This window comes from Phyllostomus hastatus, unplaced genomic scaffold (assembly GCF_019186645.2).
Source record: "Phyllostomus hastatus isolate PE091 unplaced genomic scaffold, TTU_PhHast_1.1 phas_scaffold_216, whole genome shotgun sequence".
Lineage (NCBI taxonomy): Eukaryota > Metazoa > Chordata > Mammalia > Chiroptera > Phyllostomidae > Phyllostomus > Phyllostomus hastatus.
This window is the reverse complement of record NW_025334018.1, coordinates 20737659-20760759: the sequence shown is the minus strand read 5'-3', so window position 1 is coordinate 20760759 and position 23101 is coordinate 20737659. Positions and strand designations below refer to the sequence as shown.

The window sequence follows — 23101 nt, the reverse complement described above, 5'->3', positions numbered from 1 at the left end:
GGCCTTTCCTTTCGCAAAGTAACACCCCGGCACTTCCGCCACCGGACACAGGTGGCAGGCGGCGGTGACATGACGCTGACGCCAGCACCGGGGGCCGCCTCGCCTTCTGGACGGAGCCTGCAAGCCGCCACCACGAAGTCGGGAACGGCGTCGCGCGGGCCGCGGCGGAAGCCGGAGCGTTTGGGCGACGGGACCGCGGGAACCCGGAAACGCCCGGGCCGCACCGGGCTGGCGGCGGCGGCGGCGGCGGAGGCAGCGGACGGCGCCGCGCGGCAGGGGACGCGAGCAGCCCGGGGGGCCCGGGGGACACAGCAGCCCCGGGCGCCGGGCGGAGCGGAGCCGCCGCCGCCCGAGCGCGCAGCCGGCCGAGCGGCCCCGCAGGTGAGCGGCCGGGAAGGCGGAGGCGCGCGTGGCAGCGGCGCGCTTCGCCCGCGGGAGCCGGACAGCGCCCGGACCTGGAGTCCGAGCGCGGCTGGGGCGGGAGCGGAGGGAGTGACATGACACGCTGTGGGCCCCGGGACGACGTGTGGAATGTGCTGGGCGGAGGAGGAAAGGGGCCGGAGGAAAGGGGTGTGTCTGGCGAAGGGAAACTGCGGTGCGCGCCGGGGAGTCCGAGGCGAGCGCGGCCGCGCGGCGGGTGGGCGGCCCTCCGCGACCCGCCGTGACCCCCTGGGTGGCTCCATCCTCCCGCCCGACTCCGCGCTTCGGGAGCCTCGGGAGTGCCAGACATGGTAAGGCTGGTGCGGAGGCCGGGTGGGATCCCCGGCCAGGTGGGAGCTCCGTCGGGACCGCTCAGCGTGTCCGTGTCCGGGGGAGGGAGGATTTTGATGAACGTATTTTCTTAAGCAACTGAACAGCGCTCCGGAACGTCGGATCAAATGAATGAAAGAACATTGTTAAATGTAGCAAGGGGCCTTGCTTAGTAAGTCCGTTCCAGTTCATTACTTTATAAGAGAAAACTCTTTTATTATGTTCTATTACGCGCACTATTCAAAAGTGGAACCGGAGTTTTTTGGGTGGAGGGGGAATCAAATCTGGTAGTTTCTCCCTTGGGGCCCTAACTCACATTCACGGGGAAGCTCGGGTGGTTTCCTTTTAAGGGAATGACTTCTAAATTACAATCCCTAATTTTCCTCCCGAGTCTTGGTCCTACTTCTTTGGCATCTCAAGTTTAGTTCTTCCCTTCCTCGTTCCCACCGCCTCCAGGCTAAGTCGGCTCTTCTCCTTACCTGCGCAGGAGCAATGGCTCCCAAACCGGGCTTGCTGCCCTGGCCTGTGCTCTTCCAGACTCCCCACCGCCGTGCTGCTTCTTGAAGCTGGAGGTCTTAGGCTGTCTTTGGTCTCTCTTTCCTCAGAAATGCCTAGTGACTGTTAGCTTCATAATAAATTTGAATTATTTAGGGCGTCATTCAAAGCCCTTCAAAATTGGGAGCTGTCCATGGCTCCCATCAGATCAGTTTCTTTCTTTCTTCCTTTCTTTTCTTTCTTTCTTCATTATTTTGTCTTACATTGCCTAATTTTTAGGCAAACTGGAGGAGTTACTTTGAAATGTAGTTTCTGTGTGCTCTATGCCTGCCTGCCTCGGTCTTACATCCTCTCCTCCTCCACGGAAGGCCTTCCTTACAGTCCTTGTGGAAATTCTACTTCTTCTTTAAGGCCTTAAATGCTACCTTCTCATGCAGTTTTCTGCAGTCTACCATTAGTCCAGAACGTTCTTTTTCTCTTGTGTGTTGGGCTTTATAAATATTACAATACTTGCTAACTTTGCACTGTACTATGGAAATTTGAGAAATTCATCCCTACTAGAATGTAAGCTTTTTAAAAGAAGTAAGTTATCTTTTAACTTGGTTTAGCATTTCAGTACTCGAGCACAGTGTTAAGATATATGAGACTCTTAATAAGTAATTGCTAAATTAAATCATGGAACAATTAAACTTTTACAGTGTTCCTGGAGGCAAAGACAGCTCCGTGTTGAGTGTCACCTGAGTGCAGACTTTTATTCATAGTCTCACACTTGAAGGTGCTTTTCTGTTCCACGCTGCAGGACTTCACTGGGGCCTAGTAGTACCTTTTTGAGGTAGCGTAGTTATTCCCCACCCTGTAGGAGAAGGACAATAATTTTCTCTTTACTCTTCTGAGTTCTTAGTTGAGACCCCTATCATTAAAAGGCAGGTTCACAAGAGAAAACCAGAAGTTTATAAACATGTATATTTAAGACCCATATGAGTGGGCAGTTTAGCATTAGATCCCAACCCTCTGAAAAGCAAGTGTACCCTCAGTATTCTCCCACTGTTTTGGAGTCCAGAAACTCAAACTGGTACCACCGGGCTGGTCTCGAAGGGTCAGGGGCCGTGTGTCCTCTGGAGGCTCTGGGGGAGTCCGTGTCTTTCCTCTTCCAGCCTCGGTGCGACAGCGTGGAGTGGGTGGCCGCATCGCAGTGGCCCTCAGGTCCAGCACCTTCACTGAGTCTCTGCTCCGTCTTCGCAGTGCCTTCTCCACTCGCATGTCTGTGTTCTCCTCTCGTGTCTCTTCTAAGGACACTTGTGTTGGCGTAAGTCCTTCCTTAGCTAACCCACAACACTCTCCCCATCTCAAGATCCTTAATTCCATGTGCAAAATCCCCTTTTCCAAACAAGGTAACAGCGCAGGTTTCGGGGATTACGACCTGGTACTTGAGGTTGGGGCATCATCAGCGTGCCAGCACTCCTCGAGCGTGCGTGTTTTACACCCGGCCTGCGCTAGGATGGAGAGGCTGCAGAACACAGAGAATGCGGGATCCCCAGACTCTGGGAGGCTGTGAATTTGCTTTTCATGACAGGCTCACGCAGGGTCAGACTTTGGGCTTGGTTTTCAGAAACGCTGACTTTGCAGCTAAAGGAAGTACAAAGATGTTTGAAGGCAGTCATAGAAGCTTTCTAATTCTTTCCTTACATCTTGGGCTGTTGATTTGGGCCTCAAGTTCATTGTCGTTGTTTTTTTTCCCTCCAAGTTTTCTAGCTGACCTAGAAGCAACCAGTGAACACCATTTTGTGCTTATTTCCAGTAAAATGTTTGCGATGGCATCAGCTTGGTCAGTCTTCATTACAGGCAGTAGTTTAAGTAGTGTCTCCCTTGGCGTGATAAACCACCAGGGTCTCCTGGATTTGGGGAAAGGTGTTGGAGTTTGAGCAAGTTGACGTAATGTAATACGAGGTACCCGTATTTTTCTGTTGCACCCTATGTCATAGCCAGACTCTTTTTTTTTCCCCTCAAGCATCACCCCAGGACTTATTTGGCTTTAGAGAAACATCGATAGGTTGCCTCCTGCATACACCCCAAGCAGGGATCGAACCCGCAACCGAGGTACATGCCCTGACCAGGGACTGAACCTGTAACGAAGGTATGTGCCCTGGTGAGGGATTGAACCAGCCACCTTTTGGTGTACGGGACAGCGCTCCACCTGAGCCCCCCGCCAGGGCCAGACCCCTCCTGAACTGTTTGAACATCGTATGTCCTCCACGCTGGAGGGCCAGCTGCAGGAAGACTCGTGCTGTCTGCCTCGACCATCGCCGCGCGCACCCAGCGCTCAGCACGGCGCCTGACCACGGCGAGTGCTCGTTGAATACTGATGGCGACTCGTGTGAGTGCGACGCCTGTATTATTTCTCTGCCCCCAGTCTCCTTAAGTCTCGAATGTTTGCTGAAGGTTAGTGCTGGTGGACCCCGCCCGGCTTCCACCCTGGCGTCTGTTCCTTGCGGGATGCGTGGAGCTTCTCTCCGCCTGGATGGCACGTGGCAGGAAGTGACCGCGGGAGGAGGGAGTCAGCCGGACAGCGCATGTGCGGGGGGCGGGGGGGGGGCGGGGGGGGCGGCTTTCTGCACGGCACCACCCGGCTGCGGTGAGGGCTTCTAAATCACGGATTTTATGCGAATGTCCACACCGGACAGTTCTTAATCGAAGAATTAAAATGTAAATAAGTTTTATGTTTATATAGTTGAAGAAATATTTATTTTACCTGAATGTAGCAATGGAAATTCCACAGGCTGTGGAAGACCAAGGTAAAAATTAACCTACGGAAAGTCGGGATTATCTCGTGTAAACAGTCCACCCGACACCTGGAGGAAGGAGGGGAAGGAGGAACAATGAGGAGCCTGCAGCGCCGGACTGGAGCAGGAACCAGAAGCCGGAGCAGGAACCAGAAGCCGTGCGGGCGGCTGCTGAGCTGTCGGGCCGGGCGGCGCTTTTGCCTGAATAGCACACGGCGTGCAGAGAAAGAAAACCGAATACACTGAGAGTGAGAATGACCTTGGACCCCTATTTATTTCACTTTTCTGAAAACACAAGGTTTCTTTATTCCCCACGAGGAGGTTATGATAGACTTCAGCCACCGCACATGCTCACTGCCTTTGGAGAAGGCCGCGTCTGCCCCTCAGGTAGTCTGAGCGGGCGGGAAGCCAGTGCGATGGGCTTCGCCCCCGGTCTGTGCGGGTCACAGAGACTCGGGTCACGGGGGACAGGGGACAGCTGCTTGCAGTGGAGGGCACGGCAGTTCTGTGTGCGCTGTCTCTCCCTCCGCACGTTTGCACCAGCACCTGCTTCTGGCTGGTGCGCAACGCGAGCGGGCGTTTGCACAGCACTCTAGGACTTGTGTGCTTTCATGTGCGCTCTGGCAGATGATGGTCTTGTCCTCAGGGAGGGTATCGCAGGACTGGGTCTAGAAGATGTCAGTATAGCTCCCCTTCAAAGTGACAAGGTGGAAATTAGTGTCTCATAACAGAAGGAAAATGGACTTGCAGAATTTGTTGGGCACATGGCCGTCTTCAAAAACCTATAGGAATTTTGTTATTCTAAAACCTAGACTGAACATTTAGCCTTTTAGGACCTTTAGTGGCTGGAGACGTGTATCAGCAAAACACCGATGCGATTGTCCCCGTAGACCGATGGGCTCGGTGCCCAGACCTGAGGGTGAGGCACGCGCAGGGCGGGCTCCTGGAAGCAAGTCTGCGGCCAGACCCGTGGGCAGGTCACCTGCAGGGACCTGTTTGCGAAGGTGAATAGAAGGTGTTAGTGCACGGCGTGTCGGAGGTTTCAGCACTCAGTGGATGCCTCCCCAGTGCGGTCGATGAGGGCGTACACCACGAGTCTCCCACTGGCCCCGATCGGTTTGGGGGCAGATGGTCGCCGTCCTGCGCACCCCTGACGCGTGCACGTGGTGCGGAGCGGTGAGCAGGGGGCGCCTGTGTGGCCCCCGGAACTGGCGGACCAGCTCGTACAGCAGGCGGCGGCTCCGCCAGTGAGAACGAGGGACCTGGGGTTGAATACACATCGAGTGCGCTGAAAACCCGCCTCCTGGCGTGTCTGTCGGACAGACCTTCCCTCTTCAGGCTATCCGCAGTCACCAGGAACTCTGAACTCTGAAGAGGCTTACTGGTAGTTCTTGTGCCAGATGCTCCAGTAAACTCTGATCGAGCTGTCATCCAAGCGCACCAAACCCAAACGAATGAGCTTAGATGGAGTTTTGTCGTGCATTTCTCCCTGTGGAGGTGGGAGGGGTTAAAAATAGTAAAACTGACCTTATAAACATCAGACTCATCTACCAATCCAGAGGGAAAATAGTGATTGGGAACCAAGTTCAAGGTCTGTTAGAGAGACTACGAAACCCGGTGGGACTTTTAGAAATCCCGGCGGTGCCACTGCTTATGAAATCGGTGGGGCTGTGGTACACACACCCCAAAGGTCACAATTAGACGTTATTAGTGTGACACAGTGGTCACACACTAATGACCATGTAATAGTTCATTATCACATGTTATCCATACACACACACACTCAAAGTTGACAATCTAAAACTCCAGACAGAACTTTCAGATGAAGAAACTGGAGTTAGATGAGTACAATGTGTGTGTGTGTGTGTGTGTGTGTGTGTGTGTGTGTGTGTTAGAACTGGGAGAGACTTGAAAAGTTCATAAATTATTAAATTTTACAAAAATAGCTTAAAATAATCCTGGCTTATATAACACTTAGAAACTACTTGTTGAGAAGATTTCAGGAAATTTTAACATTTAAAAATTTTTAATTTTTAGCAGGGAAAGGACCCCAGGTGTTGGCGAGTAGCGAAAGAGTGGGTCAAGAACTCCCGCGCTGTTTTCTCACTTGTCCCTGAGTCTGAGATTCTCCCGGTCAGGGCACAGGCCTGGGTGATTGCATCTCAGCAGACCTGAGACAAATCGGCGGCATTTTGCTTTGCCAAAAAAAACTTGACATTTAAAACACAAAACTTTATGACCCTGCTCCTGTGAATGATTTCAAGCCAGATACAAAACAAATAAACCAGGGAGGAAAAACCAGGAGATTTTGCACACGTTCAAATGCCCCCCCCCCCCCGGCCTGGGTGCCTCGCTGTGGCAGCTCCCACCGGCTGCTTCCGGCGTCCGCAGCGCTCTGCTGCTGTCTATTACGGTCCTTCCTCGTCCTTCCTCGTCCTCGTGGAGATTTCGTCCTGCTCTTTGGTGTGATGAGTACACTCAGTTTTGGATTGTGTCCTGGACATTTGACTCTCAGTATGCGACCTTGGCCCTTACCTAAACCTTCCGTGTTAGCGGGCAGCCCCTGGGGAGGGGAGCGGGTACTGCCTCTCGGCTGACACTGCCCCTGCCCGTGACAGGGCTCTGCCCGAAGTCTCTGGGGGGCGGGGAGGGCTGCCACCCCTGCTGTCATTAGTGCCGGGTGGGGGTGGTCCCACAGGTTCCACAAGCCCAGTTGAGGGGCCCGTCCTGCAGGGCTGCAGTCTCTGGCCCATTCCTTTGGCCAGGGACATGGACTTCTTCTGGGGCTTTTCTGTCGTTGATCTGCCCCTGGGGGTGGCTCCTGGCTGCAAGCTGCTGTAGCGCCCGGGGTGAGATTCACTGGGGGCAACAAGATCTCCAGGGAGTTCATTGCTGGGTCACCGCTCAAGATCGTGGGCACCTTTCAGAGTTCCTAAGTGTTCCCTCTCATGTTTGGGCCAGAGCAGGACGCACGGGCTCGCGTGGCCATCCCCACCTTGTCTGGGACCTGGCGGCTCCCGCCGGCTGTCAGCGTGCTGGCCTCCGTGTTTCTGACTTGGTCTGTGTGCCCGCCTGTTTGTTTTCCAGGCAGATGCAGATAAAACGATGTCCGCCAACCTCAAGTACCTGTCCCTGGGGATTCTGGTCTTCCAGACGACCAGCCTGGTCCTCACGATGCGCTACTCCCGGACGTTGAAAGAGGAGGGACCTCGCTACCTCTCCTCCACGGCGGTGGTTGTGGCCGAGCTTTTGAAGATCGTGGCCTGCGTTTTACTCGTCTACAAAGACAGCAGTAGGTGTCCGGGCTCCTGTTTTCCAGTCTCTGAAGCGTGTTGAACTGTTTGGTGGTGTTCGTCTGCGGCACCTACGCGACTCTGAGTCGTCAACTGCACGTGTGAACACGTGTGATCACACTGCCCTGTCTGATGCCCCAGATGAAGGGCATTTCAGTATTTCTCACTTTATTAAGACAGTTTCAGTGTAGTAATAAAGGCATTTTGTCTTAACCTATATCATATTCATGTCTTCTAGTTTCTTATATTTATAGTAATTTGGGAACAAGAGCAAAAACTCTATAATTCTGTAGAAATTATCAGAAATTGTCAGAAATTTAGGAGTCAAAATTTTTTACGAAAGTCGAAGCCTTTTATCTGTTGTATTAATTAGTCTAGCCCTTTTTTTTCCAGCAGCTCTGTTGAGATGTAATCACCCAGGCCTGTGCCCTGACTGGGGCCAGATCGGCGACATTTTGCCTTGCCAAAAATAACTTGACATTTAAAACACAAAACTTTATGACCCTGCTCCTGTGAATGATTTCAAACCAGATACAAAACAAACAAACCAGGGAGGAAAAAACAGGAGATTTTGCACACGTCAAATGCAAAACGTTCGTGTCGGAGACCCAGTGAGGAGGCCAGCCTCGGACGGAGAGGCAGGTCCCTGCGGGGGGCCACTGTTGGCCCGGTCTCCCGGAGGGGCCCCCCGGTGGACTGAACGCAACTGCGGTCTCCGCCGTCACAGGCGGGCGGGCGGCTGGTGGGGCCGCGGGTTGCACAAAGTAGATGGGTCTGTGGTGTCGCTGCGATGAAGGAAGAGTGCTGGGTCGGCGGGTCCGCGCTTTGAGCTTTGGTTGTCGCAAGTGCACACTGCGTGTGAGCGTGTATGTGCGTCTGTACAACTAACCTGTATTTCCCCGTGAAAGAATAGAAGGACAGTGCTCTTAATGTGCCACCTTACAACACTTAACGTTTGAAAAATCAGCATTACTAAAGGTGTAAGTTAGACCTAAAACATCTGAACGTGTCGTCCAGTTCTCTCTTTGTGCAGGTGGGGAAACGGAGGCCTGGGGACAGGGCGCGTAACTTACTCAGGGTTTCTTAACGACCGACTGTGCCTGTTTCGTGTTTTTTCTAGAATGTAGTCTCAGAGCACTGAATCGCACACTACGTGATGAAATTCTTAATAAGCCCATGGAGACGCTTAAACTTGCCATTCCGTCAGGGATCTACACTCTTCAGAACAACTTGCTCTACGTGGCGTTGTCCAATCTGGATGCAGCCACCTACCAGGTGCGGGGAGCGTGTTTCTGGAGGTCCTCGTAAGGAGCAGACCAGCAGTGGTTCACAACACAGCCGCGTTCTCTTTCAGGTCACCTATCAGCTGAAGATCCTCACGACGGCGCTGTTTTCTGTGTCCATGCTCAGTAAGAAGCTGGGTGTGTACCAGTGGCTGTCCCTGGTCATCCTGATGACCGGAGTCGCTTTTGTGCAGGTGACTATCCCAGACGAGCGCGCCCTCCATGGCGTCGCAGTTTCAGCCGCCTCCTCCCAGTGCGTGGGCGTGCGGGCACATCTCTGGCCCGCTGGAGCGCACAGATGTCCGTTCTCACTGCTGAGACGTTTTTGGAGGGCTTCCTTTGGGCGCCACGCCGCCGCACTGGGACTGTGCCTGCTGCAGAGCCCTACACGGAGAGATGGGCCCCCGTGGTGAGGGAGGCGGGGTCTGCGTGGGAGGCAGAGGGGTGTTCCCTGACCCCCGGGGCCTGGAGGCTGCTCTGGGCCCCTGCGTGCTGGCTCCCTCCCTCCAGTTTGGGGCAGGGTTTGAAATTGCAGTTTGTAACTGGGATGTCACTTTGGGGGATGGATGGTTCTCGGATTGTGTTTCCAAAGCTGCTGTCCTCAGTCCGTGAGAGCGGCAGTGGCTGCTCGGGTGCAGGGGGAGGGGGGGGGGCCTGGGCGCACACTGGGCGGATCGCCGCAGGGGCCGGGCGTCAGCCTGCCGTTCCTTCTGTCCAGTGGCCCGCAGACTCCCCGGAGCTGGACGCGAAGGAGCGCTCAGCGGGCTCCCCGTTCGTCGGCCTCATGGCGGTCCTCACGGCGTGCTTCTCAAGTGGCTTCGCCGGGGTTTACTTCGAGAAAATCTTAAAAGAAACCAAGCAGTCGGTGTGGATAAGAAACATTCAGCTGGGTGAGTTTCAAATACTTGCTGATGTTTTTTAAAGTGATTATATGTATTATCATAAGGTTTTCTGTATCTCTTTACATAAATAAGCCTTGCAGGAAATATGCTGTTGATCCAAGTGTCTGGCAGGGTTTTGGCGTTTTAAACATTTTGTATTTTAAATGAATACCTTGGATGCAAGAATGTGGGATTTCAGGTCTACGACACAAAGCCTGTTCTGCCCGCACCGTTTGGAGCCTTAAAAGCCTTGTCCTTGGTTGCCACGCTCTTCCCAGAGGATGTTGCAAATAGCTTACATATTTCCCCACCTATAACATGTACTTAACTGTAGTACTTCATATGTCACTGTGAGGGTTAGGTGAGATAATACATGTAAATTATTTAGGAGAAAATGCCTTGCATGTTATAAGCACTGACGTGTCAGCTACTCACATAAATAGGCAAGTATTGGAAAAGAAAAAATATTCAAGGTTTGTGTGCGTTGTCCCAAATTTTCCTGCGTTATAACATAAACACAGAAGCCCGTTCAGGGTGGATGATTCTCCGGTGTTTCCTGGATCCCGTGGTCACTGGTCCGACCTCATCGCACGGTCTCACGGTGAGCGGGCTCAGTTTGCGGAGGACACGCAAAGGAATCGCAGTGACTCCAAGTGCAGGGACAGGCACGTGTGCGAACATGTGACAACCTCCGTCCAGCAACAGGAAGACACGAGGTGCATTCTCACGGACATCTGAGTGCGCCGCCCGCGTCCTGCGGTGTATGCGCCGTATTTATTTCCTGTGCTCTGAGATTGGTGGTCCCCGTTCTTCTGATATTCTCGTGGTTTTTGTCTTGTAGTACCAAGTATACTTTTGCTAAATGTATGTGAGTATCCAAGTAGAAAATTTTATGAGTAGCTACGTTTTGTCGAAACAGAGAAGTGGGGAACCCCGGGAAGGCCCGGGGACAGGCCCCTGCCCCTGTGCACTGACGCGCGCTCTCCGCCCCGCGCAGGTTTCTTCGGGAGCCTGTTTGGCTTGATGGGCGTGTACGTCTACGACGGGGAGCTGGTGTCCAAGGACGGCTTCTTCCAGGGCTACAGCCGCCTGACCTGGGCCGTCGTTGCCCTGCAGGTAAAGCGTTTGAAGTGTTCGGTGTGAGGCTGGTGAACTTCACCTGAAGTTGGGGGATCAGAGCGGCGCCCGAGGAGCCGTGGTGCGTGCGGGGGAGGGCCCCCACTGCTCCTGTGGCCTCCGTTCTGCTCGGGCGGGCTGTTCTGGGTGCCGTGAGGGATCCCCCCCGCCCCCGTCTGGGGACGGGCGTGCGTGTTCCAGGTCAGCGCAGTGAAAATGCAGGTTTCAGAGCAACGGGCCGAGGCTGAGGGCCAGTGTAACGTCTCCCTGTGCCGCCCCGGCCTTCCTGGCGCTGTTGTCTGTGGTCAGCCCACCCAGGTAGCAGGTCTCAGGCAGCAGGTCAGCCGTCTGACCAGAGCAGTGCACGCTTCTTGTCGCAGCGACATATCGGGGCTCTCCTGCGACACTGCCGCACTCTGTCCTCATTCCAAGTTGTTCCAGGGGTGGGCGAGTCGGCCTCCGGTGAGCCCCCTGGAGGGCATGACGGTGCAGGCGCGGACTGCCCCCAGGAGGGGTGACGGTGCAGGCATGGACTGCCCTTCCTCCAGCGCACGCACGTGACGCTGTGGGGAGCCGGGTTCCTGCGGGGCTGGTCAGGGTGGCGGAGGGGAGTTGGTTTCAGAAGCAGGAGGGACACCTGTGTCTCTGGGGGGGGAGGGGAGCAAGGGTAAGTGACCTTGTGAAGTAGAGACAGGACGCGCCAGGAGAGTTTATGCTCGCTGGCTTTTACCTTCACAAAGAGGGAGGCCGCTTCTTTTCAGCAGTGGCGGAAGGCTGGAGCAGGAAGAGCAGGTGTGGTACGGTAGGCAGCGGCAGTCCGGGGGGATGATCAGACAGGTAGGGGAGGGCGTGGCGCAGGCGTGCTGGAGCGTGGTCTTCGCCCGGAGCGGGGCAGAGGTCAGGGCTCTGCGAAAGCTCCCCTTGCTGAGGCGGCTCCCCAAGACGTGCGGGCTGGCTGGAAGCAGAACGGTGGCCTGCGGTCAGACCTCAGTGTTGAAGCAGAAGCCACAGTTGGGATTGGAGAGGGGTTTGGTAGAAAGTTATTTCTATTCTCCTAAAGAGAACAGATAACACTGTGCTTTAGGAAAAGTGGCTGGTGACAATGAAGGGTGGGTTCGAACAGGGAGAAACTGGAGGAAGAAAGTGAACTTGGAAGCTGTCAAAAGGCTAGTAAAATGACTTCCAGATCATACTTTACTTTTGGTCAAAGTGAAAACATTCCACCAGCTGGGGAACAGTCTTTCCACATTTGTCTGATCAGGGGTGTTTACCCTGCATTGGATGAGACTAGATATTTCCCCCGTGACGTGGTCAGACTCCATCACCTGCAGCCTATGCAGGGGGTGGCTCTGCCCCGACAGCCTGGGGACCGGGGCCGCCGCGCACAACCGCGCGCGCGGGCTGCTGGCTGTCAGAGCTGCTGGGTGAGGCCGCGTGCTGCGACGGGGTCGGGCGTGCGGGGCAGAAGCGTGAAGCCTTGCTGAGCGCTGGCGCTGGTCGGGAAAGCAGCTCTGTACCTGTCTGTTTTTAAAAATAACCTCTCAACACTCCTGCAGGCACTCGGAGGGCTCGTCATCGCTGCGGTCATAAAGTACGCAGATAATATTTTAAAAGGGTTTGCAACCTCTTTATCCATAATATTATCAACACTGATATCCTATTTCTGGCTGCAGGACTTCGTGCCAACCAGGTAACGTCTTCTTTCCTGTTTCTTTAAGTCTCCGAAAGGATATAGAAAAATAAGTATTTTTCTTAAGATGTTGTCTGAAAAAAATGTTTTACTATAACTTTTGAAAAACTTTGGACACGTAATTAGTAAAATAAACTCACTCAACTATCTTTTTAAAAGGTTTCAAATTAAATGCATGAGAAAACCTTCCACTGGGAAATTTCTTACACAAATTCTGCTGGCCAGAGTTTTCCCAGTAGATGTGGATGGGCCATTTCCCCAAAGTAAAATGTCATATGGGAGTCAGGTTTAAAAGTTATTGAGTCCTATAAAGTAAAAAAATATGCTATGTAATGACATTTAACATTTTTTGAAGGCTTAATTCTTTTTGAAGAATTATACACATCAAAAGTTAAGATTGGTGTTCTAGTTTATGTCAGTTTAAGTTCATTTCCAGTTTATTATATTGTTTTTATGGGTAAAATACAGAAGAAACCAAGTCTCCTTGCATTTAATCTTTTTTTTTTAAAGCATCCTAAAAAATTAGTCCTGAGTTTTGCTTATTACTGCCTTGGGTTTTAAACTGAAATGCACTTTGGTTTGAAAAGAACGCAGATGTCCCTTTACACTTTCAAACGCCTTTCAGAACTGGAGACTGCGCTCAGTGCCTTGCCGGCGAGGGGCATGTGGAGATGAGATGCCGCGAAACGCCTTTGCTTTGGGAGACAGTAGTGGGGGCTGGGGTGACTCGCCCCCCCGCCCCCCGAGACCGGTGGGACTGGGAGCGGGTTGCACACACTCTCCAGCGCTCCTCGCCCCAGCACTGCAGACGAGCGCGGGGCGGCGCTTTCCCTCGGGCGGTTACGTGGAGAGAGCTGCGGAGGCAGCACGTGCGACCATGGAGCTGCGTGCCCGGCGTGTCGTGAGCGCAGTGTTGGTGGTCGTGTTCCTGGACCGTTCCCCCCCAAATTGCACTTGTTTTTATAGTGAAGACACAGAAGGAGCTTGTTTGGCTCTTAGTCTGATTTTGTCCTTTCCGTTTTTCCTCCGTCCCCTCAGTGTCTTTTTCCTGGGAGCCGTGCTCGTCATAGCAGCCACCTTCCTGTACGGCTACGACCCCAAGCCTGCAGGGAACCCCACGAAGGCGTAGCCCGGCGCCCTCCGTCACTGGCTTCGCCCGCGGGGCGCGGGGGTCTCCGCACCAAACGGACTCCGAGGACTCCTGCAGACCCTCGGGGGTGTCCCGCTGGGTCTGGTCATAGTGTCCGGATGGTTTGAAAACATAATGTTTGAGGGTAAACTATGCGTCTCTGTCACAAAATGCCTGTTGCATCTAGAAATCAAAACTTGAAAGTGTTTCCAGGGATTAGAATTAGTGGAGGAAACTTGAAACCTGAGGTTAGAAAGATTTCACTGCTCTGACCGCTGCAGGCGGGCCCTGTGCCGTCCTCGCGGGGGCTCAGGCGACTGTGTCAGCCCAGCCTCTGCGAGCCGGCCCGAGTTGCTGCCCCCGGCGGCTGCGTCCCCTCCCCCCGAGCTGCTGCCTCAGGTCTCGCGGAGTGTGCTCAGAGGGTGAGACCACGTGTTCCTGTCGGGCTGTGAAGAAACAAGTGTGGCCCGAAACACGTTCACACGCCCCTACGATTTCTACACTTACACCCCAATCAGTCAGCAAACGGGGGCGAGATGCTGTTTGTTCCGCTGCGTCCACACGGACGGAGTGACATTCTGGGTCTGATTCGTCAGGGCAGAACATTCACGAGTCACGTTTAAATCTCACGCAGAGAGAGGCACACGCCCCTTTCTCCACCCCCACCCACCCCCTCTGGGAGCGTGTCGTGCGTGGCCGCTCGCACCGCGGTCTGCAGGCTTCTACGCTGACGGAGCTGAGTTCTCCACGCAACCGCATTCCCTTCTGTAAGTCGGATGAATCTTGACTAGTGCCCTGAACTACATCGCAGTGTCTGTTCCATTAAAGTTTTAATATGTAATTTAAAGGGATTAAGTACTCATTTAATAACTTAAATAAAATAACTATTATCTAATATCTCCATTTGGAGAGTTTTGAACTATCAAAGCATGTACTGTGCAGAACTAGAAAGTCTGCAAGGAGCATTTTACCCACTGATCTGTGAAATCTACAACTGCTGACAGAAGCCACCACCGCAAAACAGGAGGACTGATGCCACCCACTGGGGACCAAAGTGGCTTTTCTTGGAGACGGTCCAGGAGGCCGCGATGTCACGTTGTTTTAAACGGCCCTCTCACCACACACTCAAGGCTGCTCATGGAGCTTCCCCAGCCTCTCATAGGGCCACCGTCCCCAGGTCACCCCGGTCCCACTTTTGAGTTCCCTTTCCGTGCTGCTGGGAGGAGCCGCCACTCGGCTTCCAAATAGCGTTCTTTCCCGTTCTCACTAGCGCTGCAGCTGAGGCTGCGGATACCGGGAGAGAGTCAGTGCGTTGGTGCAGGGAGAGAGAATGTGGCAGGAGTGAGAAGACGAACTGGCGGGCAAAGGTACCTCCTGCAGCCGGAACGTGAGTCTCACTGTTGACCAGGCAGAATCACCTATCGAGTAGAAGAGCTGTACTACTTTCATTCATACTTTATGTGTACTTTTTACCAGTTTCCTGCGCTAAGAGCATACAAACAGTGAGAAATAGGTATTTCCATATCTCCCCAGTGGCTCTGGTCGGACAGAATCGGGCTCCGGAACACCGTTCACACACTGGGCGCCCTGCACCCCCCAGGGTCGGCAGCTACTCCCCTGGTGCGGGCCTGGCCCCCGCGGGCCGGGGCCTGACGCAGCCCACCCAGGGCTTGTGTGTGTTTGCAGGGAGAAGACACTCACGGCCGTTTTGCCGGTGTTTCCAGCTTGGCACTGAGCAGACTTCCGGAAGCCTGGCTCGCTGGTTTCCGGTGACCGGCGAAAGTATCGTTTGGAGTGAGCTCAGTAGCTCCCACGTGTTGAGCGCGGGTCGTTCGGTCTGTAACGACGATCCGACCCCAGCCTTCCCGCGGGCGGTGCGGGGCCTGAGTCCCGCAGGTGCGTGGAGTGGACTCGAGACCAAACAGGAGGTTTGTTTGTGTTCGGCCCGCGAGCAGGGCTGTGTGGGTGACCACGCGTTAATCCAGTGTGTCCCCACGGCTAAGTGTTAATTCAGGTGTCGTCTGTCCCTCTACTGATACTTCCAAAAATAACGCGAGATCGCGATCGGAGACCCAGTATGTCAGTTACAGCGGTGATACGTTTTCAGCTGTCCGACATAACACACTTTTCAAGACCCCCAACAGAATTGATGAAACTATAATCCAGAGTTGTTGAGAAAATAGTCTGAAGTATACAAGTATTTCAAAGCAATTTTTAATCATATGTTGCTTTTCTAGTCAGTTTGAAACGTCATGCGAGGCCGGGCTGTGTGGTTCACACTTGCTGATTCATACACGAACAGTCCGACTCGAGGGGAACCTGCGTTCCAGACGGTGTCACGCGTGTGCACAGATGACACAGTTTCCTTGTGTGTGTGGCGGGGTGGGGGGGGGCAGTGGTGGCGAGGTGTTTGGTGACCTCCAAAGCCTTATTGTGTTGATATTTTGTAATGATGACTCCTTGGTTATGTAAATTCTCACTTTGTAAAGTTCACTTACTGTCTCTCAACTACCTTGTCCACTGCGGAAACCTGCGGATCCGCGGGAGGACCGTGCCAGCTGGCGGCCCGTCGACAGCCGAGAACGCGGTGCGCGGGGAGGACAGTGGGAAGCGTCGGTTCAGGGACGAGGGACTTCCTGCTCCGGAGAGCGGGGAGGCTGCTCTTACGGTGGGGAGCGGAGCTCAGAGACGCACGATTTCAGCGTTTACACCAGTGTGTATTACATGTCACAATTCCATGGAAGGAAGGGTGGTTTGACCCTTGAACCAGATTCTACGGGGACAGACTCGGACAGGAAACCGTGTGTACTTGGCAGATGCGGGGCGATGCTGACTGTCCTCGTTAGGAACTGCTACACCTTTCCTACCCATCACGTTCCTGGTCTTTCCAAATGTCATTGCATAGTCATTCAACTGAGTCTTTTTTTTATAAAAAACAGGGTGCAGCATTACTCATTTTATTTCCATTTTTATTGTTGTAATATTTAATGACATGTGGATGCACGCTTTGCCTGAGAGAAAGTTTATAAAGGTTATTTATGCTATATTGAAAGACATTTTAAGAATCTCTGTGATATGTAGCACATTTAAAGTAATTATAGGACCAAAGAAAAAGCACCTTTATCAAAGTCTGGTCCTATGTGCCTTGCTTTACCGCTATACCTGACTTTTTTTCTGGAGAATATTACTGTAATTCACAACTTTGGACACATGGGCAGAATTAGGACGTTTTACGAATAACTGTAACTCAGTGTCTTGGTTGTTTCAGCATTGGCTCTCGCAGCCCACTACCTACAGTAGGTGTAGCGAGGCCCCGCACCGGCCTCGTCCACGGCGGCTCCAGGACGCCGCCCGCGCTTTTCCGGCTTTGTCACCTGTACGTAACCGTCACGACTTCGTTCTGTTGCTTATTATGAGATAGAATTTACTGCGATTTAAACAAAAATTTTTAATAATTTGGGTTCTGAATTTGTATGTCTGTATGTTATTTCTTTAGGAAGATTCTTTTGGGACTGGGAATGTAATTTGTATATTTAAATTTTTATGACATAATTCAAAGAAATATATAAACTGGTCTTTTGTTAAATGGATTTTTTAAATTGATAAATTTCGTTGTCATTATTTTGGTATCCAGGTATCCACTTAGTAGGTTTAAGAAGGTAGATCTTTTTCATAACTACCTGTGTAAGTTTCAACCTGATAGATTTTATTTCTTTTTAGAAAGGGGAAGGGAGGAAGAGAGGGAGAGAAACATCAGTGTGTGGTTGCCTCTCGTGCACCCCCAGCTGGGAACCTGCCCTGCATCCCAGGCATGTGCCCTGACTGGGAATCGAACCAGCAACCCTTTGGTTCTTAGGCCAGTGCTCAATCCACTGAGCCACGCCAGGCAGGGCATGTCTTCTAGCTTATGCTCAAGTATGAAGAACTGGATTTGATTTAAACTAGTTAGAATTTCTTTCCCTGTATGATGATGATTACCTAAATTTCTTTTGTTTTAAACTATCTCTTTGCTACCCTCAAGGTTAGGTAATTAGTAATTGGTGTGTATTTTCTTCATAATTTGAATGTATTTGTTGCTTTTGTGACTATCAAGTCAATGCCTAGAGATCAAATGATGAGCTATATCAAGGATTGTATTACGAAATGACCTTGTACAAAATGCTTTATTTTAAAAGATTGCTGGAAGAAGAGTATCAGCACTTCTAAAATGTATACTTTGGTATCTTACGAAAAGCACTTCTTCAGTTTTCCTTTTTTGGAAAGGGAGTATTTCTTTTGTTCTAAGTACCGTCGATCACAGTCCCGGGATCCCAGAGCTATGCAAATACACCTCAGTGCTAAGTCTTACAGTGGCTACTGCCCTGCGACAGTCGGTAGTGACCAGCAGGAGTAATCACAGCCCCACTAGTGTGGCTCAGCAGACTGAGTGCTGGCCCGCGAACCAAAAGGTCACCGGTTCGATTCCCAGTCAGGGCACATGCCTGGGTTGCAGGCCAGGTCCCCAGTAGGGGGCGGGTGAGAGGTCCACCCATCAGTATTCCCTCTCACATCCATGTTCCTCACCCTTCCTCCCTCCCTCCCTCCCCTTCTCTCTGGAAATAAATAAATAAATACCGTCTTTAAAAAAAAAAGGAATCACAGAGCCACCCTTCAAAGCAGCAGTGTTCCCACACACGCTCCAGCCTCCAGAAAGGAAAACAGCAAAGCGGAAATAATTACCTTCAATCCCAAAGATCTGAGACCCTGCTCTCGGAGAGTGTGGCTCGGTGACAGCATTCCAGGGGTGTCACTGCGTGTGTCATCCTCATGAGTTTGCCAAAGCAGCCTTGTCAGGACGCTCTACTCCTAACACCTCAGCATGCGTGTTCCAAAAATAAGTCTGTTTTCCTAATCCAACTCGATGCCACCACACACTTAAGAACACAAAATAATTCCGTTGCATCATCTAAGTTCCCATTCAGATATTTCCAGTTATCTCACAAACGTAAAGGTCATTTCCCCGCTGAGTAACGCACAATCTCCCGAGCGATGTTTGGCACCACGGGAATGTTCTGTTTCCTAATGGCCTTTCATTTCGTGGCTTCAGCGTCAGCTAATGATTCTTCACTGAGTCACTCGTTACACTGAGGAACAAAACAGTGATTCGAAGAATTTTAATTCTTGAATTCTCTTCTACATTTATTAGTTTATATTCCTATATTTAAAAAAAAAAGATCATCTTCACCCTGGCTGGGTAGCTCAGTTAGAGCATCGTCCCAACACACCAAGGTTGCAGGTTCAATCCCCGGTCAGGACACATACAAGAAGCACTCAGTAATTACATAAATAAGTGGACCAACAAAATTCTCTGTCTCATCAATAAAATAAAAGTTTAAAAGGACCGTTCTCCCCTTTTCTTCCCAATGCCCCTTTTTTCAACTAGCACCTTGTCTTCCAATAACTCCGTATATTGTAGTCACATGTCTGCAAAGTCATTGGCGGCGGGGACCGCTGCAGGCCGCCCACCTCCTGCGTGCTCTAGACACAGCTGAGTCCCCCACCCCACTTCAGGCACCAGACGACCCAGCCCCCTCCGACCCGTCCACACCTGCACGGCCAGCTCCTCCTCCCAGGTGCCCTCACCCTTTCACAGGGTACAGTGTTGACTCCATTTGCTTCCAGGTCGGGTCAGCACACAGAGCTTGGGAGTGAGTCTTTTAAAAGATCGTGACATGAATTCAAGTAGATATTTATAATTAAAATTCAGCACCACAAGGGGTTTAAAAAGTATTTGCCTCTATTTCTTCTCACAGTGAAGACGGTCGGTCCCTCACGACACGCATGCATGGGCCCGCAGGTGTGCTGTGTGCGCCTCAGCACTGGAGCACCCACGTGGCTCGCGGGAAACGCGCTGAATCCAATTTAAGATTTCTCTGCGGTCCTCTCCGTCCTCGGAAGGACAGCCCGCTGGGGCGATGCCTGCGGCGTTCAGGAACAGCCACCCCTCTGCTCTACACGGTTGTGCTCTCACTGTGGTGTAATCCGATGCGTTTGTGTTGGGTTCAGTGTTAGAACTAAACCTCCCTGTTCTCTTGGTCAATGCATGAAGCCTTGGCCGGGTTCCAAGCGAAAACCACGCGGAAAGTGTGCTCAGAGAAGCCCAGCTTGCACGCCTGTCTCTCGTTCCCACCCCCTCCTCCGGTGACTGCGGTCAGTTGGCTCCTGGGCCGCCTTTCCTTTGCTTCCCTTTCAAAAACACACCGGTGTGGACACGGCTGTATCCACCACGTTTCTCCCGCCGTGTGGCGAGTGTGCTTTGTGTCTACGCTCTGTGTTTGGGAAGATCTGTCTGCTCTAGTGGTGACGCTGATACAACATTTGAGCAATGCGCTTGGGCCCCGTCTGCTTGTCGAGGGTCCCGTTTGGTGTGACATCTCTCTGCATGACATTCCCTGCTTCCCGGCCACTCGCCCTCGTGACCACCGGCGGATCGACTCCCTGCCTTCCACACGTCTTCTCGCTTTTTTAGTGGCCGTATTTCCGATTGATTAGAACACAGAACATACACGGACTATTTCCTCACCCTAGTCGTGTCTTTGTTATACAATAAAAAATACTTTAAATATATTTAAAACTTCCCACCTGTACTTGAGCTGAAGTTTCCCCTATTAACTCTTGGCTGGGTGAAACGCGTCTAGTGAAGTACTCAAGGAGGGATTTGTAGGTACACTTCCCCAAGTTCTGGCATGGCTAAAAGATTTCTAGAGCCCCAGCCCAGGAGCTCAGTTGGTTAGAGCATCATCTACACACTAAGGCCGCAGGTTCGATTCCCGGTCTGGGGGCATACAAGAAACCACCAGTGAATGCTTGTGTAACTAGAACAATAAACTGATGTTTCTCTCCCCCGCCTTACCCTCTCTCTAAAAATCGATAAAAACTAATAATAAAGTACAGCTTGGTTGGATATAAAATCCCTGGTTCACAGCCTCCTGGAGTTTTCTGGAAAGGTTGCCCCACTGTTGGGGGGACTGGTGTTCCTGTCTGGAAGTCTGCACCACGTGACTGCCCCCTTTGAAAATGTTAATTCCCTGCTCTTGGTTTCTGCCTGGAGGCCCAGATCTTTTTTTTCCCCATTTCCTTTTCTGTCTGATCCTTTTTTTCTCTTTTGTCCTTGTAGCTGATTTATTCCTTGCCTCCATGTTTCTTCCTTTACTTTCATTTGCAATTATTGCCTCTTAGGAGCCCTGTCATGTTTTTTTTTTCTTTAATGAACTTATTTTTTATTGAATTTTGGGGGGTGACACTGGTTACTAACATCACATAGGATTCAGGGGTGCAGTTCTACAGCACATCGCCTGCACATGGTACCGTGGGGTCGCCACCCCAAGTCAAGTCTCCCATCGCCGTGTCTCCCCCCTTCACCCTCTTCTGCCTCCCCCACCCCCTTGGTGGGGCGGAAAAACATTCTTTAGAGGTTTTTATTGTTTCAGTATGTTGCCTGAGTTTGATCAACTCTCATTCCAGACACTCCTGTGGAATTTTGAATGTTTTACTTGTTGCATCCTTTTATGTCTGCCGCTGCTTATTTAATAATGTTTCATTCACATTGGAGTGTTGGATATAGTTTTCCTCTGCTTCCTACTTTCCAGAGCAGCTGTTTTTGCCCAGACACTGATGCGCCACGAGAATGTTTCAAATGGGCAGGACCTGACAAGTTCAGTCCGGGCACTGACCTCTGTACCCTCGGAGTGTCAAAAAAATGGCAGTGGCCAACACAATAGTCATCTGGTGTGAATGAACCAAAATTACTCCTTTTGTTGTTGAACCGGCAAGAAATATCTTTTTTGGTGTGCCACAGAACTTACTAATTAGTTTGTGTGCCATGAGGTGAAAAGGTTAAAAATTGCTGTTTTAGGGGGTGGTGGTTTCTATTCATTGAAAAGTCTCCATTTCTGTTTTTTTTTCTAGAATAACCTGTTTTGTTTCTAGAATAACCTGGTACAGGTGTTCCTGGTGAAACGTGTGAGGATTGTCTGGGATCTGCGAGTTCTGCAGTTTCCTTTTTTTTTTTTTAAGTTATGCTCAATGTTTTTTTCCTAAGATTTTATTTATTTCTTTTTAGAGAGAGGGGAAGGGAGAGAGAAAGAGAGGGAAACTTTAATGTGTGGTTGCCTCTCGTGTTGCCCTCGCTGAGGACCTGGCCTGCAACCCAGGCCTGTGCCCTGACTGGGAATTGAACTGGTAACCCTTTGGTTTGCAGCCCGCGCTCAATCCACTGAGCTACACCAGCCAGAGTAACTTTTATAAATGGTACAGTTGGGGGTGTGAATCTGTGTTTCTTTGGGAATATTTAGCTTCCGCCACTTGCCCTTCCCTCCGAGGGATCCCCCTCCCTTCCAAGGAGCTTCACCAAGTGGTCTCAAGAACTTTCCAGACCTTGTTCTTGTGTGTTTTCAAGCCTAACTCTTGGCCTTCTCACTAATTTTGGAAACTCCCAATATCCTTCCAGATGACTCCCTTTGGCTTACGTCAGCCAGCACTGGTTTCTCTTGACTGTAACCAACACACCTTACACACAATCTCTTAATCTAAAGTTCGTGAATCTTCAAAACCCCCAATCATTAGAACAAGATTCATGCCTATTCCTTTCCACTGCAACTCTTCCAGCACAGCACCCAGAACGTTCTGGACATTCGGTGTGTGTTCAACTTCCCTTATTATGTCATTTCCAACTTCTCCTATTACATAATCTGCAGTTCTCTTCCTTTCGCATTTGCTTTGCAAGTGTGTTCTCCAGTATGATGCACCTGCATGCAGAGAATGTAACTTCATTCTTGACATTTCCCCAGTGTCTCGTCAAACAGCGTCTTTTGAGTGACTGCACAGTAGCCAGCTGTTGAGGATGATAAGATAGGTGGGTGCAGCTGGGTGAAGGACGATTCTGAGCCGGTGATGGGGGTGCCCACACCACAGGCACCTCACCAGCCCTCTGCATCCGCCCAGTACAAGACTCTGGGACCCTGCTCCACCCTCCGCCTCACAGCACTTTCTCTGCGGAGCTTCTGGTTGGACCTCAGCTAAAATGTTTCAGCAGGATATTTTTTAACAACTGACGGGTTTATCTCTTTATGGGAATATGTAACTTGAAGTTCAGTGTATCAGGCTAAAATGCCTTCTTTCTTCCCATGGAAATTGGTTTGTTTTCTGTTTCTACTCAACAGAAGTAGAAGTTAGAAGTAGAACAGAAAACTCAACCAAATGTGTTTCTTAACACTTGGTTTTGAAATCCTTTCAAACTTACAGAAAAGTTGCAAGGACAATACAAAGAACACATGCCCTTTAACTTGTGTGTTATCTGTAGCTGTGTAACAAATTATCCCAAAGCTCAATGGCTTAAAACAAGGGCTTTTTATCTTAGTTTCTGAGAGTCCGGAACCGGGAGTGGCTACGCGGTGGGGGGGCGGGACCCTGGGGCAGGGTCTCCTGAAGTTGCAGACCGGATGTTGGCAGGGGTCGCACGTAGCCGACAGCCTGACCAGGCTCCCGGGGTGAGTCACACACCTGCCGGTAGGAGGCCTCAGTTCCCGGACACCTAAGGCTGCCGGAGTGTGGCCCTGCCACAGCAGCGGCCTTGCCCGGGACTCGAGCCCGCGGTGAATGAGAAAGCGCCGGCTAGAAGTCTGTGCCTTTTGTGACCTAGCCTCT

The 23101-nt window shown here is 51.5% G+C and overlaps 1 protein-coding gene across 3 annotated transcripts; it reads left to right on the top strand.

The window, feature by feature from the left end:
• On the top strand, positions 1–17664 carry SLC35A3 (solute carrier family 35 member A3). 3 transcript variants are annotated; one of them, XM_045816530.1, is made up of 8 exons: positions 1–381; positions 7113–7317; positions 8439–8593; positions 8673–8795; positions 9320–9491; positions 10480–10598; positions 12155–12288; positions 13327–17664. In XM_045816530.1, the coding sequence occupies exons 1-8, from the start codon at positions 70–72 to the stop codon at positions 13415–13417; spliced, it is 1311 nt and encodes a 436-aa protein (XP_045672486.1). In that variant the 5' UTR covers positions 1–69; the 3' UTR covers positions 13418–17664. The 3 variants fall into 3 exon arrangements, with proteins under 3 accessions (XP_045672486.1, XP_045672487.1, XP_045672488.1); XM_045816531.1 differs by lacking the exon at positions 1–381 and adding an exon at positions 578–731; XM_045816532.1 differs by lacking the exon at positions 1–381 and adding an exon at positions 4081–4273.
• Positions 17665–23101: the final 5437 nt, after the last annotated feature.